Raw genomic sequence first — 18,388 nt, 5'->3', positions numbered from 1 at the left:
TTACAAGTTGTGATTACAACTAATCCGCTTATCGCCATCGGATGGGTCACTAATCCGTTAATTATTATTAAACCCCATAATTGAATAATCATCATAATTATTTCCCCAGGAAAACCAGTCAGTCGGCAAGTCATTTCAACAACCAGCTAGGAGTTTAGTTTCGTCAATTAATCAAAAATGTAACAACCCAGTTCGCATTTGAATTTCAATATTTTTCCAACGATCTGAAGTTCATTTGTCGTAGATTCGTCATTCGAAGGCATTTTCGTCATATTTGATTTAAATTTTCATCAAAAAACTTTCGACAATTTCCATTTAAAATAAAGAACTTTAATGTGTTTATTCAAAACTTTCACGAGTTAAACAGGTGCTTCCTGTATTGTGTTCTACGCATGCGTGAAAGTATTCCTTTGACTATTTATAGACTTTAAAAAAACGTAAAATACGAAATCATTTAATTTAGAATCATTAAACGAGAGAGACAAATATCTCTTACTAAAGGAATTTAAATCAAAAAATGATAATTTCCTGATGAATCCGGACTCGTTTTGAATTTATTATCTACGTGTCACTTCCCATTTTCGTTTCATTTTAAAACCGAAAGTAGTAAACGTGATCTATTGTTGATTTGTTTACAACCTACTTTCAGTCATTATTATAGTTCCAAAAAGGATTTTACACATTTCCAACTTGAAAGAAATGATTCCAAATATCGATTTAGACCTTTTATATGGATAATGATTATGCAGTGAAATAATCATTGCAAGTTAATTTCTGCTGTGATTACTTGTTTAAAAAAAATAGAATCCAACTTTTGTTGATCAGGAATGACCCCTGGAACAAACTGAAGAGAAATTGTGAACTAAATTTCTAGATTCCATGTCAGAATCTTTCATAATAATGGCCAATACAGTCAAATCATACAATAACTGCCAATCATGCTGGTGCCTCAATCCCTTAAAATCTGACAAAGTCAAAAGATGAAGCTAGTAATATACATCATTGGCCCCTTGCTTTTACACAAAATAAGGTTGATTTTAATAGTGCGCAAAAGTGACTAAAGCCCTCAAAATCCTAGCTTAAACCCTGTATATATTTAAAGAAAATCTCTAGTCCAAAATGTAATCTGTTTCAGTGTGCAGATGAAAGATATTTTTTAAACATGTGTGTGTATATCAGAATGAATTTTATTCCCCATTTTAGTGGATATCTGCTATTAGTATCAGGATTCCTCTATTATAATTTTTTCATACATTGTAATTGACTTCATGTACAGCCATTTCTACTTTTTTAAATGAGTTAAATCATCACTAATATATGTACATTAAAGATGGACATCTTTCACCAAAGGAATTTAAAAGAAACAACTAAATCCATATACATTATATCTTTTATAAATAGTTCTCATATACTTTGTACAAATTCAATTTGTTATTAGACCACCAGTCTAGTCATTATTTATTGTTGTTATTTTATCATGTTTGTTGATTATTAAAAATGTTTTTCTGTTTTGTCATTTTCAATTTTTTCAATCAACAAAGCTAAAAACACATATCACAGATACTTCAAATTTTAAAATTGGAATTTAAAAAGTGTCTTATTTTATGATGATTTTCCGAAAAAGTCTTCTAGCAGCACATTGTAACAGATTCTGGATACAGATATTTTGTTGCTCTGATTGGTTCCTTGCCACTGAGAATCATCAACGATTGGCTGGTATTGCATTGGTGGAACTGGTGCATCACGCCAGTTCATTTGATTGATGAGAGCTGCATACTGCACTTCACCACGTTCGTTGGCTGGTGTCCTACAAGATAAAAGATTTATTATGTTACTACTGGTGACAATTGTAAACATTAGAGATTACTTCAAAAAAAAGTTTAAGTTAACTTAAACTTAACAGAAACAATATTTATCATTTGCACAATAAAAAGAGAATTATAATATTCTTGTGAATTATCTCCCTTAGACTGTTAAATTTAAAAAAGATGTGGTATGATTGCCAATGAGAAAACTCCACAAGGGACCAAATGACACAGAAATTAACAACTATTTGGTCAAGCCAGATTTAAAATTTGACTTTTTATCCAGCTGACAGTATTATACATCTGGTTTAAAATTTATCAGTTTATAACATGAGACAACTATCCACCAGAGACAATTTGTGTAAGTAGAAAATTGACTGCTTATTTTTGCAATGCCATTACTCAGTTTTTTAGAGTGTCATATCTGAAGCGTCTACCTCTGTATTGCATTGATACACCACGTAAAACAAAATTTTGATGATGCATAGATTAATGTGTGATTGTGTGTGCATGAAGACTGATTACTGAAGCACTTGCTATTTATTGTATTATGGTTGTCTTGTAAAATTGAAAGCTCAAAATCAATAGCACAATTATGCCTAAGTTCAATTTACACATGTACACTGCATTAATTGACTTAGAATGTAAACATGAGTTTTTTTCAAAGACATCAAACACTTCAATACATGAAAAATATTTCAACAGATTTTTGTCTTGGTGCTTATTTGATTCAAATTTAAAATCTTAAAGGGATAATACAACAAATTGTCTTGTGTTGTGTGATGACAAGATGCATATATTTGATTCTATTCAAACTCCAATATTTACTTGTTTAAAGTTAACAACTTTAAGTATTCCCAAGGTACCTAAATAAAAGTACTTACATAGCAATTCCTGCTCTCAATAAGTCATCTGGCAGTGGTACATGGTGGGCATGCAAAACAGTTCTTACTGTTTCAGGATCCAGGAAACCTTGTCTGAAAATAAATAATTCAACTTAATTTCTGAAAGTTGTAATACGGTGCATTGAGTTTTGAGAAACAAAAACAAGAATTTAAAAAAAAAATATCATTCTTTTCAATCACTGTTATAAAAATAATTGTCTTCCAGGCCAGCCCCTTTTTTACACTGTCTCAAACTCTCAATATGTATTTAATAAAATTGTGGATTTATTCAATCAAATAAGAAGTAGGCCTGAGTAGCACAAATAATTACAAAATGTGAATAAACTGAGATGCTGGGTATACATGATGTATGTTATTGTTAATGAGACAAGAGGCTCTCAAGAGCCTAAATCGCTCACCTTAATTTTTTTGGTTAAATCTCTCATCAATGATTATTTTGGCTTTTCAATTTATTTAAATGTTCTTTAAATCGTCCTATTTTCTTCAAAAGCAAAAAAAATAATCATTTTCTCCTATGTTCTATTTTAGCCATAGGAGCTATGTTTCTGACATACAAGGAAATGAAATATAAAATTTATACTAGATACTCTGAAACTCATTTAGCCTAAGTTTGGCTGAAATTGATACAGCAGTTTCAAAGGAGAAGATTTTTTAAAGTAAGTCAACATGATGAACAAATTGTGAAAAAAGTCTTTAAAGGGCAATAACTCCTTAAGGGGTTAATTGACAATTTTGGTCAAATTGACTTATTTGTAGATCTTACTTTGCTTAACATTTTTGCTATTAACAGTTTATCTGTATCTATAATAATATTCAAGATAATAACCAAAAACTGCAAAATTTCTTTAAAATCATCAATTCAGGGGCATTTTACCTGAAAAACCAGTTACCCAATTTGGCTGAAAATTTCAGGACAGGTAGACCTTGACCTAGTAAATACTTTAACTTCTTGTCTTATTTGCTCTAAATGCTGGAGTTTTTGAGATATAAGCCAAAAACTGCATTTTACCCTGTGTTCTATTAATCTATTTTTAGCCATGACAGCCATGTTTTTTGACGAAATAAAAAATAAAGCACAAACTTTATTTTATACACCCTACTGATCATTCAGTTGAAGTTTGGTTGAATTTGGTTTAGTAGTTTTAGAGGAGAAGATTTTTTAAAGTTAGCAAATATGATGAACAAATTGTGAAAAATTGTCATTAAAGGACAATAACCCCTTAAGGGGTCAATTGACAATTTTGGTCATATTAACTTATTTGTAGATCTTACTTTGCTGATCATTTTTGCTGTTTACAGTTTATCTTTATCTATAATAATATTCAAGATAATGACCAAAAACTGCAAAATTTCCTTAAAATTACCAATTAAGTGGCAGCAACCCAACAATGGTTTGTTTGATTCATCTGAAAATTTCAGGGCTGATAGATCTTGACCTAATGAACATTTTTACCCCATGTCAGATTTGCTCTAAATGCTTTCGTTTTTGAGATATAAGCCAAAAACTGCATTTGACCCCTATGTTCTATTTTAAGTAACGGCGGCCATGTTTTTTGACGAATCAAAAATCGAGCACACACTTTGTGCAGGATAATCTAAGGAACAATCATGCTAAGTTTCATTCAAATCCATTCAGTAGTTTCAGAGGAGAAGATGTTTGAAAAATTGTTAACGACGACGACGACGACGACGACCGACGCCAAGTGATGAGAAAAGCTCACATGGCCTTTTAGGCCAGGTGAGCTAAAAAACACAACAAAAACACCAAAATATATATAGAGTGAAAGCATAATTTGAGGAATATCAAGTTGGATATGACAATCATCTGTCAATTTTCTTTCTGATGGTCTCCAAAATATTTGTTTTTGTTGCTTTTCTGAAATGTATAATTTCTTGTAGACATTTTGTTTTAAGTAGTATTTAGTATTTTTTAAGCTCTGGCTGTGGATTTATACTAGTTAGGTTTGGTTTGGATTTAGAACACTGAAAACATTGTTCTGAATGAGGTTCAAAAAGATTATACAACAAGTTTTGGAGCACATGTTTCTAGAACTGTTGCACAAAATATACTGAACAACCTAATTTTGACAATTATACCAATAAACACTTACTTTCCCTGGTCATGTTGTTGGCAGTCTTCAACCAATTTTGAAAAACCTTCATAGTTTCTCTTCCTTAATTGTTCTTGTATGATTGCAAATAATTTCCTAGAATCAATTGCATCTTCAGATGGTCGCTCACTGTAGAATCGGGCTAGTGTCATGATCTCCTGATCAGTTAATGATGAATCTACCTGTTTTAACAGTGATACAAATTGGTCATAGCCTAGAACTCCAGAACCCCCAGGGTCATTCCTCATGAAGAAAGATTTCACTTCATCTTTATTCTTTCCTACAGAACCTCGTAATCTGTTAATAATGGATTCTATATTTGCTTTTGGAAACTGAAAAAAAGAACATTTTTACACATTAAAGCATTTAAATAAAATGTTTTGACAAAAAATATAAAACGGGCAACATTCAAACAACAAAAACACATTTTTCAACATTTTTTTCAGGCATGTCTACTATAGGTAACCCATGATTCACCTAGAGTTATTGCAATAGTTCTCACAAAGAGAGTAAATGAGTCTCTGTGCACAAGACTATACTAAGGTCTTGCTGTTCCGTGTGAGCCAATGCTCTGTGTCGAAGGCAGTACTTTGACCTATATAATAATGATGGTTTACTTTTATAAATTGTGACTTGGATGGAGAGTTTTCTCATTGGTACTCATACCACATCTTCTTTTATCTATATACACATTCACCCCCACAGCAAATGTACAGACAATTATTACTGTCAAACAAGTAAAGTTAACCATATTTCCATTACCCACTTACTAAACTTGCTCTTAAGTAAGCCCTCCAGTGAAAATTCTCCATCCCCTACATCCCCCCCATGTGCTTTCCTATTTCAGCACTAGGTCTAATATTTCCACTTTAATATTTTATAAACTAGGTTTTTAATATTGGATGTTTAGGAACATATATTTGGAAATAAAAACAGATTAAATTTAATTACCTCTTGAGGACATTCTTCCATATATCTAAATGCATATTCATCAGCATCAATGAGTAAAAATACATGGCTATTGAATATAACTCTAGAGCCAACGTACAAGTCAGAGCTAAGATAGTATTCTGACATTTGTGTACTGTATAAGGGCTGTTCTGGCTTCTTCACTCTGGACCTTTCCAGGAACTTTCCACCAATTATACCTAAAACAAAAAGGATAAATGTAAACATACATGAAGAAGATGTAGAGTTGACCACTGCGTCAATTGTGTGTTGGTATTTCTTCCATGAAAACTAATAAATTTGTAAAATTTTACTGTTGAAAGGGGAGATAATAAAATTTCTTTTCAAACTACATAGGATAGTAGAAGCTTTTTTCTTAAAATGATTATATTTGATATGTGTGCAATTTTGTTTTCCTTTTTCCATGTATGAGCACAGATTATTGAAAATCACAGAAATTATTTTAATATATCGACATTATGTACAATGTATCAAAATATAAAGAATTAAATGTGTCATTTATAAATTCTTAATTGTTTTTTTAAAAATGGTAAAATTTCACAAAAGCATAATCACTATATAAGTATTACTATTTTGGTGGTTTATTTTTTCACAATTGGAAAAAGTATTTAAAAATCTCCATGAAAACTAATACTTTTACAAATTGACATTTCCTCACCTGAGTTCCTCACTGGTGGTTCAAAGACAAGAATGGTATCATCTGACAAGAAATAAGATATGATAAATCTTCTGTCTTGATCAATTGGCTTGGAGGTGTCCATTCTAGCCAAGAATCTAAGAACGTTGCTGTCTAAACCACGACGATCTTTCTCCATGAATTTGATGAAGTCGCGTTTTGGAGGTTTAGGCAACAGACCCATACATGAACATAGTGAATCTTCTTCACTTCCCCATCCATTGTATGGTGGCCACTGTCGTTCAACACCTCCATATCCTCCCTTCTTGTAACTAACTGAATTGAAGTCCTCTAAGAAAAAAATAGAAGTTACAAATTAATTTGTATTCATAACACTACATAGGGTCATCATCTAGATAAATCGTCAAAAATACTATATGGAGAATAAAGTAAAGACGATTTTCTTCAGGATATTAAATCAAGATTTTTCAACACAAATTTTGCATATACATGTATCAACTTATTAAAACTTATGTACTTTTATTGCTGTACATTGTATGAAGCTGTAAATTTTCAATTATACGATATTATATACATGTAAGCAAGCAATTTATGAAGAAATTAAAATACCTTTAAATTTTTATTTCAGATCTATATGAGATAATGACCCTTTGTTTTGTCATTTCTCAATAAAAGTTCTTTATTTCTATGATTAATTTCATAATACATGCATCTCAATTAGCAGAGAATTTAAAGGACTATGGGTAATCTCATTGTTCTGCCCCAAAATGAAAACTATGTCATGTCATTGGTTGAATTTCTATTGTTGAGTTTGTGTAGGTTTGTTTAATTACTTTGATGTCATAAATGGACTTTTTGGCAATATACTGATCAGATTTAAATTCTAACTTTTGCAATTATGTTTGCAAAACAATGGCTCTCATCTTACCCCTGCTTTATACTTTCTGACATACTAAAATAATGTGTTAAACAGGACAACAAGTAAAAAAAGTCTATCAAATTATTTTTAAACAAGTTTAAATTATTTACAACTGATTGCACTGTAAATGCTTTCAACACATATTCATCTATTCAATATGGGAGAGGGGCCTCGCTGGCCGAGTGGTCTAAGTAGTTACTTCTGAAATCACTATAGCCAGTGGCAGTCAATATTGAGGTTGCGAGTCCGAACCCTGCTCATGCGGGAGCACTCAACTCCAATCTTAATTGACTAGGATTGTCAATTTCCTATCGAAGGTTATGGTTTTCTCCGGCCTCCACCAATAAAAACTGACCGTCACAAAATAGTCTAAATGTGGTGTTTAAAAGTAACGTTAAAACACAAAAAATCAAATCATCAATATGGGAGATAACTACATTTGCAATAAATTTTTGTTTGAGAGTAATGACCTTTATTTCAAATTCATAAACATAATTACCAATGCCAAATTTGGTTCTGTAATATTCCTTTGTGAAGTCATCTAAATCACATATAACGTACTTCCTTCCCCAGACATTCAACACAGAGCCTAATGTTAGATCACTGTCCTTATAGAAATCTGTGCGAACTGCCCCAGTCTGAAACAAACAAATATACATTTACATACATTGTATTAGACAGAAGTTTGAGAATGAAGAGATCTAGTCTACATGTATGAGCATTAAATTTTGTGATAGAACAGTGTTGCATTGTGTAATTTTGAAATATATAAGTTTAAATTTTACCTTATTATATAATAGTCATAACATTTGATTTACATTTAGCTTAATGATGATTACATGTAATAAAAATTTTAATGGTCACATTCACTTTCCTTTTTAAGTGATTTTCAGAAATCAGAACCAGTAAAACTTGTTTGCCTCTTAGCCCCTCAAAAATTCAAAGTCTAAAATTGAAAATTACCTTCAGACTGTCTAGAATATATCTTCCTCCATGACCAGTTGGACCAAATACATTAAGTACTGTTCTGTCTGTAACTTCTCCAGGTTGTCTAAGAGTTTCAATATTCTTTGGTAATTTTCCTCGTTTGAGAAACATGGGTGCAGCATCTCTACCAGAATTTGGTGAGATTACTTCCCTTATTTCAATTGTATCATCAGCCAAGAAGTAATGTAGGATCATTTCTCTTGGATCACCAAACATGGAATCGGTGTCGTCCCAATAACAGAAGAAACGTAGAACCTGTCTATCATGGTCAAGGAATTGTTTGAGTGTGTCATGTTTCTCGTATGGTCTTAGAGCTTGCATGCTTTCATCCATCTGTAATGAAAAAAAAATATTGTTTTATCAAGGTGGTCAATTATAATTGTTAGATTATGATTAATAATAAAACACAGCTTAAAAATGTTAACCTTAAAAAGCCAGTAATGAAACCCTTTAAATTTAGTTTAATATAACATCAATAACTAAAAATACACATGTCTTCCTAGCTATAGTACATGTAAGGGACATAAAAAAAATAACAGCAAAAAATAGTATAAAACAATTGAAAATAACGGTCCCTAAATTTGTTACGTACTAAGGGGTTTCTGGAATTACCTGAACCAGGATTCCTCATACACTTGTATCGTTAAAAAAGTGAAATTTTATCAAGGATGTGTAACTATATAAACACATAAAAAGGAATATGATAAAAAAGAGTAAATATCTTCATGTGGTATAAACTTACAGATTTTCTGTACTTTGAGTATGGATCTGCTGGATTTTCATCTGGAACATTCACTTTTACACCAAGTTTTCTCAGGAAATTCCTTGAAAATTCATCACAATTCGTGATTTTGAATACTTTAGAATAGAGGCTAATTTCCTTTCCTACATTAAAGTCCTCTATGGTGTAGAATTCATCATCATTTGGTGGTGGTTTGGGTACCCTGTGTCTTCGGATGAGTGTTCCTTTGAAAATAAGTAACATACATTATGGTTTGAACTTTGAGCACTAAAAATTCACACTGTTGAATTAGAACTTTTTTTTAATAATTGTACATGTGAAGCTGAAAATGTTTTATTTTGTATGTTTACCTCCTTCTCTCTTTAAGATTTTTCTCTGGTCTTGAAATATTATCTAAGAAATAAATAAAAACAAACAGCCTTTTTTTTACATTTTGTTTACCTTGTGGAATTTGACTGTTCTTTGTTCTTGGTTCAATGACCTGGATAGAATCATCTTCAAGGTAGAAGTAAATTTTACAGTTTCTGACTCTGAATTGTTCTTCACGCTTTTCATGCACAGCTTCTTGGAAAAAAGCATCAAAGCACATGACCTGTCTATCAAATGCTACCCAGGCTGGTAAATTGGAACCATTTCCTCTTGGGAACACACTGCTCCTTGGTTTGACCTTTTGTCCCCTAAGGAGTTCACCACCAATTCCTGGCCTCTCCTCCCCAACCATCATAGTCACATCATTTTTAGTATCAAAGTGATGGGACAAGTGGTATTTTGTTTTACCAAGCTGAAAATTTCAAAAACTTCTATCAAACTCTAATTAATTAAAAAATTACGCAAGTCATCGAGAAAACTGGAAGAATTAAAGTGCAATAGCCATGTTTGAATCTTAGCCTACAGCCATAAATGAGATAACAGGTTAATCTAAACAAAATTTCAACAGTTAAAGAATCGGCTTTGAGATAAAAGGTCATTGCTGAGACTTGAACACTTTATTTTTTTTAACAATGGCTTGTCACTTTACAGAAAATGACACGCAGATTTTACCTTTTTAAAATGCCTCATTTTTATGAATGATGACATACTTATGGGTTTTGTTTATTAGAAAAAAGTTTAAAATTAGAAAAAAAAATCATTTTATCATGTTTGAAATATAATAAATTAAATTACGTATTATGAAGCTAGTAACATGCAATACAAAATGTACATGTATGATGTATAATTTGATATTGTATAAAATTGCAATTGTTAGTTTTTGCATGCGAAAAGCTCTTAAAAATTCTGCTGTCACTGTTCATGCTGCTTCTCTGTAAGTTTTTAATACTAAATGGTATATCTAATAAATAAATCATCAACATGATTGCAGTATACATTTTTTTCTATGTCTGATCTGAAAGGAACCAAGAAATTATTACACAAATCATTAATGTTAAAAAATAATGTTTTCATGCAAAGTGCTGCTGAAATATATATATTTATATTTGTGAACATTCCATTTTCTAATCATCTAGTCTCACTTTACCCTTACCAATACATCCATCATCTTTTGTCTATGCTTTATATCCTGAATGGAATCAGTTTAAAATATATGTATAAATCATAAAACAAAATGTTTATACATTAGAACCAAGGCGTCCCAGGATAAAAATATAAAATAGCCTTGCAAGATGTTATAATTATTTGGACTAGGTTTGTTCTAAATTGGGTTTTAGGAATAGTTACGTTCAGGGTAAGGTTAGTATAGCATTTTATTACTTGGGACTGGAAGTAAATATAATGGGACTTATGCATTTTCATAAAAAAAATAGATTTGGCAAAGCAAACACCTTCAAGACACAATGTCATATGACAAAGATTTTTCTCAAACAGCCCCTGTTCATCCAGGGCAGCTCATTATAAAAATAAAATTGGAAAGTCGTCTATTGGCACATAGATGTACACGACATGTATGATGTACATGTATACAGTAAATTATAATGAATCTGAGTATGATCAGCATAAATATAATTTTTAAACAACTGTTATTTATATTACTGTGACAGCTTAACATAAGCATCATGACATCTAAAATGTACAGAAAATACTTGAATTTGAAAGTTGTATATGCAGGTTGAGGTGTTCAGCCAATGATGAACTTCAGCACCCAAAATCTTAATTGTTGAGACACCTCTTGCTGTCTTGACTCTTGTCAGTCTTGACGATGCTACCTCATAATTTTCTCGTTCAAAACGATTACACATCAAATTCGTATGTTTATTTTTAATGATCACATAGGTGAACATATCAAAACAACTTCAGTGAGGGAAAACAACCAGTTTTATGACATGTGTATATGTATGAACAAATGATGTACAAAAATGTAGCCTTTCAAATCTCCAATAATTGTATTTCTTAGACGATAAGTCAATATTAGTCACTTACATTTTTGTTAAAAGAATTTCCTGGAAGAAATGGCAGTGCCATGTTGTCAGTTTACCGTCTGAAGTCTAAGTTGTAAACTGTTTATTCCCCCACTACAACACTTGCAACCAACACAGACCGATGTTAGTTTATCTGTTGTCAAGGAGGCAAATTAATGCGCGTTCATAGAAACAGTAATATATATGTATGATTTTATTGAAAATGAGAAATTCTTTAACATAAACAAAAAAAATAATTAATGTGTTGTTAATAATTCTTAATCTACAAGAAATTTGAATAAAAACTGCATCAAATTATAAAAACGGTAAAGTGGTCGACAGGAAATTATTACACACAAGGGGGAATAACTCAAATCAACCATAGCCTGGGGTCCTGGCTAATCTTGTCACGACGCGCAGCTAGATTGGGCCGGATGCCAGGCTACCAAAGCGACTGCGTTACTGTCGACTGTTATCTGTAATCTGTAATCTGTAATATATATTCTGCCAATGTAGGCACACCTCTTCAGAGTATTGGAGTTCACAACATGAATAAAAATATCTTCCATCAATATCACTATACACTATTTACATTGTACATCATATTCTTGACGATAAAATTGGGCTTAATGTCAATATAGGCAGCATCAACTCATTAAATACTTTAAAATCTAAAATATTTATCCGATAAAGATATCACTGTTTAAGAGTAGACAACCAATCGTCATTCATATATATATATAATGTTATTATCTACTTTCTCTTCTTTTTCTTTATGTCATCTAATTGCAACAGTCTATTCCTTTCATAATGGAGATTGTAACATAATCGTCTACATTTTGAATCTATAAAGTTCTGTATCACTTTAAAAAGCTTTTTCATTTCTTAACATTACAATGTAAGTAAAGGGAATTATAATCAGTTGTAAAATGTTCATCTTTCATATCAAAATCAGCTAACTCTTCACTACAGGAATTAATTAACTCTTTTTAGACTTTTACGAGGGGGTCTTTTACACGTTAATAAAAAATGTGGTAAAGTTTCTCAGTCTGTTTCATTACACAGTTTGCATATAGACAGTTCTGTATTATTTATAAACTTGGCTCTAACTGTTTGCAGAATGTAACTCCCAGTAACTATTTTCAATTTTGTAGGAATTCTAATAATTTCCCTTGAATTCATTGTATTTGTATTTGCAATAGGATGACATTGACGTGGGTCTCATTGGAGTCTAAGCGTGACGCGGGATTGTCGATTTTTTTTAAGCGGGACACGTGAAAGTCCAATTATTGTGTCATGAAAATGGGAAATGAGGTCTAGCGGGACCCGGGAAATGACAAAAAAATGAGAATTGCTTACGTACATAGTGTAAGCGGGATACGAGAATCTGACAAAACAGTAAGCGGGATCCGGGATCGGAACCCCCCAATGAGACCCCCTGGTTTATAATATCATCTTTTCATGATAAATTTAAGCCGTTATTAATTTTTTTTTATTCTTGTTGGAAAGTAAACATTGTATAGGGTGGCAGAGGCTTTTCTTCTTGGACTATTGCTATATTGTTTTCCGAAAGAAAGAAATATTGAACATTTTCTAAAATTACCGCGGCCTTATAAAATGAGGGTTGATTTTTTTTTAATTAAAGAAACACATTTCCTCATCTCAATTTAAGAATAATTTATGCATGGTGACTAAAAGAAACAGAACTGAGGAACAGAGATACATCAGTTTTTTTGTGCATTTTTGCGAGTTGAAACATAAAATTTGCAATTATGCGATTTAATTGGTATATTGTCGTCGATGAATCACTGATAATTTTTTTCATTAATTAGATATCTTTAATGCACTGATTAATGTGACATATTCACAAACGTGTCAAACGTCTCCATTGCTGTTTTATTGATTTTGTCAAATCTTTCGACAGTGTGTCACATTATGTTTTATGGCAAAAAATGTTAAAATGCGGTATCAGTGGTAATTTACTGAATCTTATTAAATCAATGTATTCTAAGTTAAAAACTTGTGTTAAATTAGATGGTGAATTTTCAGATTTCTTTCATTGTAATGTTGGCCTAATGCAAGGCGAATCATGATCACCTTTTTTATATGCAATTTATGTAAATGACATAGAAATTGAGTTAATTAAACAAGGAATAGAACCATATGAAGTAAAATTGTTAAATCTTTATCTTTTTATTTATACTGATGATACAGTTCTCTTCAGCGAAAGTATTTCTGAATTACAAAAAAATGATAGTCACTGTATATGATAGTTCATACAAGAATGGTCTTGACATTAATCTAAGAAAAACCAAAATAGTTGTTTTTCGTAACAAAGGTGTACTGAAAGAGAACGAAAAATGGTATTTGAATGGTAAAATGATAGAAATGTGTGATCAGTTTGTAAATCTTGGTTTGTTATTAAACTATAATTAATTTACAAAGTGTAGATCGAAAGTTACAAACATACAAGGAGAAAATGTAATTCTATAATTGATGTGCTATATTGTGATGTCCATACTTGAATGAATTTAGCTTCTTTGTTATTCATAGCACACCAAAATATTTTATAGATTCTTGCACAACACAGTTTGACTCTAGAGTTATAGCCAAAATTTGAAAATCTTGAATAAAAAGAAAAGCTTTTATACCAAACAGGACAACATGTGCAGCCAAAACCGGGCATTCAAGCATTTAAAACTTTTCAGGAGGGAGATATATTCCGGAATCCAAAATCAGTTCTAAAATCTTGTAACAGCAACTTTTAATAACACAATGTCTGTGTGCTCATGCCATATCCGAAGTACTGGATACTGGCCGGATGATCACCACCAGCAGAATTTATGGACCAAGAAGTAGTATAATTGATAGTTTAGTCTTAGATGCATGATTTTTTTATAAGTTGTTAGTGGCTTTGAACTAGCTATCAGATAACTGCGAGTACTGTCAGATCTGTTCATTGTGTCTTTTTGTGTCGGGATGTACGCCACGTACGTCCACTTGTAATTTTTGTCCATCTGATGAGTTAAGCTGTTTTCAAAGTGATTTTTATAGTTCGTTCTTATGTTGTACTGTTATACCACTGTCCCAGGTTAGGGGGAGGGTTGGGATCCCGCTAACATGTTTAACCCCGCCACATTATTTATGTATGTGCCTGTCCCAAGTCAGGAGCCTGTAATTCAGTGGTTGTCGTTTGTTTATCGGAGTGTCTATTCGTCCGGCTAGCCGGACGAATAGTTAAAAATCTCTATTCGTCCGGCCATCCATCTCCGGATGCGCAAATATTCAATATCAATAAAAGTGTCATGTGACGTGGAAAGTGTCCCGGATGAGGTGTCGGATAACACACGCGGTGTCGGATAACACACGCGCGTATGCAATGGACGTGTTGAGAATTGGAGATCGTGATTCATATTTAAAGATGTCATAGAGAAAACCAGAGAGAATGTGATTGTTTTAAACAAATGTATATGGGAGTGATTCCAGAGCAATCGCGTATACATCTATAATACTTAAATTACGAGGTCCAATTTGTCAGCCGTCATCACGTAAAAACGACGAATCAAAGAATTCAACTTTATATATAACTAATATAGTACATAGGTGTAGATTAAAAATTTCACCACTCCAGGCCCTTTTGTTTTCCACGTAATTAATATTGCCAATAAATAAGAAGTTCCGGGTTGAGTCCGATACCGATACCAATAGTATATTCACCAGTACCTATTACCTTATTTGTACGTTCCGCATCTGACAGGCGCACCACCAAACGGTGTATTCAGGATTAATATGCTATATACACGGGTCATATTCACAGGGTTGACACTACTAGATTGTCAAATTGTTACCTATTGTAGCATTTTAATCAGTAAAACTTTCAAAGATAACAATACGAATACTAAAAATCTGGACTAAAATAAGGCGTATAGGTACAGTTTTCAATTTGTTAGCGGGCATGACGTAAAACAGCGAATCAAAGAATTCAACTTTATAACTAATATAGGACAATGCTGTTGATTAAAAAATATTCCATTCCAGGACCTTTTGTTTTCCAACTAATTAATACTACCAATAATTGATAAGTTCCAGTTCGACGGATTCAAACAGAAAGATTTGAAAGCAGAGAAAACTGCGTATCTTGTAATCGGCATGACTTTATCAGATGACAATACTAATATTAAAAATAAGGCTTGCGCATAGTTATATACTTTAATTCAGTCACGGACCCGCGATATCACGGGTGTGTTCTAGTGTTATTTAAACTGTGAGGATGATAAGCCTGAAATTAAGGTGAAATTGAAGATTTACCCCCATTTACCTTATGGAGGCAAAACGCATTCGGAAAAAATACTAGATCAAACTTGCTTGGATGCATTATTTTTTAGTTATACTACAACGCAGATCTATGCACATACTGATATGCCCGGACTGGGAATAAGACACCAGGGTTTGGGTATCCCCCCTTTTTCTGTTGTATCTAATATATATATTTTTTCTAAAAAAATCTTATCGAAAACACAATCCTACTTTTGAGGACAGGTTACACGTGCCTGCCCTTCTCAAATTTCATATGAATTAAAATCCCGAACAATTTAAATGAAGAATCGTGCATAATCATATGAGGACCTTACTTTAACCAAACTTCACTGAAACTATAAATTCAGGATCTTTTGAAATCATAGATGAAGCCAATAATGATTGGCCCGACTATTTACCTTACAGGAAATTCAATACCCAAGCTCCTTTAGAATATTAGAATAAAAAAAATCTGAATCAAATGTATAGTTTATTATTTTTTTTATTTGAATGAGTTTTTTTTCATAAAACGACGTTAGACAACATATTTTAAAACAACCCGTGCTTCATTCAAAACCTTTAAAACACGATGTTATATCTTCATCATTATATAATATATATATATATATATTTGGCCGGACAAATAGCGAAAAACCGTAAAAATGCTATTTGTCCGACTTGCCGGATGAATAGACATTTTTGACTATTTGTCCGGCTAGCCTAACGAACTAGCCGGACGAATAGCCACTGCCTTTGTTTATGTGTTACATATTTGTTTTTCGTTCATTTTTTTTTACATAAATAATTCCGTTTAGTTTTTTCGTTCGAATTGTTTTACATTGTCTTATCGGGGCTTTTTATAGCCGACTATGCGGTATGGGCTTTGCTCATTCTTGAATGTCGTACGGTGACCTATAGTTGTTAATGTCTGTTTCATTTTGGTCTTTTGTGGATAGTTGTCTCATTGGCAATCATACCACATCTTCTTTTTTACATAATAAACAAAAAAAAAAAAAAAAAAATAGCTATTAGAAGAGAGGTGATATTCTCTGTTGTGCCAATTTTCATGTTCATCATGGAATGTTTCAGCAAAAGCTAAAATAAATCTGAAAAGTATACACCAAGTTAGCTATATTTCAGATGCAAGAAATAATATTAATAGTTACCGAAAAACGATTGTTCAAGTATAACTATTTATCGATGCTTGCAAAATATATAAATCATGAGTATATATATTAATTATCTGCCAACCTGTATGTTTGTCGGTTTAATAATTTTAATCAAGACAGAACTGATATTCCCCAACGAACAACATAAGAAAACATTTCCAAAATATCGTGACAAATAGTATCGCTTTTGTTACATTGGCCTCACATTTTAAAATCAACTGGTGTAGCATTTACGCATATTTAAATGAATTTCTTTACGAGTATAAGCTACAAGATATACATTTAACAATTCATAGGTTAATACTCCAACGGCAATACGTAATAACATCGGTAATATATCATAATTTGTTATGGTCAAAATATTTTAAAATCTTCAAGAAACACTAATATACCAAAACAGGTTAAAACATAAAGCGCAAACAGGGCAAAAATTAAAATTCAAACCGAGCAATAAATTAGAGCTTTTCAGGATAGAGATTAATTCCTGAACTCATAAAAAGTTCTAAAATCTTGTAAAAGCACCCATTAATAACACCAGAGACATATAATACAGTAATACAATTGTATTATATGTCTCTGATAACACTACTTCCTATATTCATGCCATATTCGATGTAATGGCTACTGCATTAGCCCGGTATCCTGGTCCGATATCTAGCTGCGCGTCGTAAGGTTTACTGACAAGATTAGCCAGGACCCCAGGCTACTACTGCATGGGCTGTTGATAACAGCGGGGGCTAAAAGTCCACTAGCAGAATGTATTGACCCAGGAGTATTATTATAGCAAACAATGAGCTATTAAAAGAGAGGGTGATATTCTCAGTTATGCCAATTTTCATGCTCATCATGGGATGTTTCAACAAAAAACTTAAATAAATTTCAATAGTATACATCTAGTTAGATATATTTCAGATGCTAGACATAATATTAATAGTTTTCAAAAACGATTTTTCATGTATAGTTCATTATTAATGCTTGCATTGCAGCAAAATATATAAATCATATATATGTTTACCATTTCGTACCTCATGGAAGATTTGTATCGATACTATTTCGTATCCATGGAAGATTTTTATGTGATACATGTCTCGGTGAAAACTGTTTCATAAACGTATACTCCACACATGGCCTTATTATACAATTAATTACTCAATCATGAATAAACAGAAAACAGACACATCTAATATTTATTTTATTTAACCATTGGTATGCATATAAAAAACAATATAAATTAACAGATATCACTAATAATAACAATCATATAATGCCAACATGGCAAACAAAGAATATCTATGCAATGTTTACGTCTACATGCATAATTCAATTTATATGACATTTTCAAAAACATTAAAATATCATGAAACACTTTTCAAAAATATGATACGAAATGGTTAACGTGTAATAAATCCATAAGGTACGAAAGAGTAGATACATTTGGCCCATATGGTACGAAAT

General features: G+C 31.9%; 1 protein-coding gene across 2 annotated transcripts; it reads right to left on the bottom strand.

Moving 5' to 3' along the window:
- Positions 1–1,378: 1,378 nt before the first annotated feature.
- On the bottom strand, positions 1,379–11,628 carry LOC143068664 (EF-hand domain-containing family member C2-like). 2 transcript variants are annotated; one of them, XM_076242888.1, is made up of 10 exons: positions 11,491–11,628; positions 9,517–9,856; positions 9,076–9,299; positions 8,310–8,666; positions 7,846–7,984; positions 6,449–6,757; positions 5,773–5,969; positions 4,822–5,153; positions 2,690–2,782; positions 1,379–1,807 (listed from the first exon to the last, which is right to left on the bottom strand). In XM_076242888.1, the coding sequence occupies exons 1-10, from the start codon at positions 11,530–11,532 to the stop codon at positions 1,603–1,605; spliced, it is 2,238 nt and encodes a 745-aa protein (XP_076099003.1). In that variant the 5' UTR covers positions 11,533–11,628; the 3' UTR covers positions 1,379–1,602. The 2 variants fall into 2 exon arrangements, with proteins under 2 accessions (XP_076099003.1, XP_076099004.1); XM_076242889.1 differs by lacking the exon at positions 11,491–11,628 and adding an exon at positions 10,598–10,624.
- Between the last annotated feature and the right edge of the window lie 6,760 nt (positions 11,629–18,388).

This window comes from Mytilus galloprovincialis, chromosome 3 (assembly GCF_965363235.1).
Source record: "Mytilus galloprovincialis chromosome 3, xbMytGall1.hap1.1, whole genome shotgun sequence".
NCBI lineage: Eukaryota > Metazoa > Mollusca > Bivalvia > Mytilida > Mytilidae > Mytilus > Mytilus galloprovincialis.
This window is presented reverse-complemented; position numbering and strand designations above follow the sequence as displayed.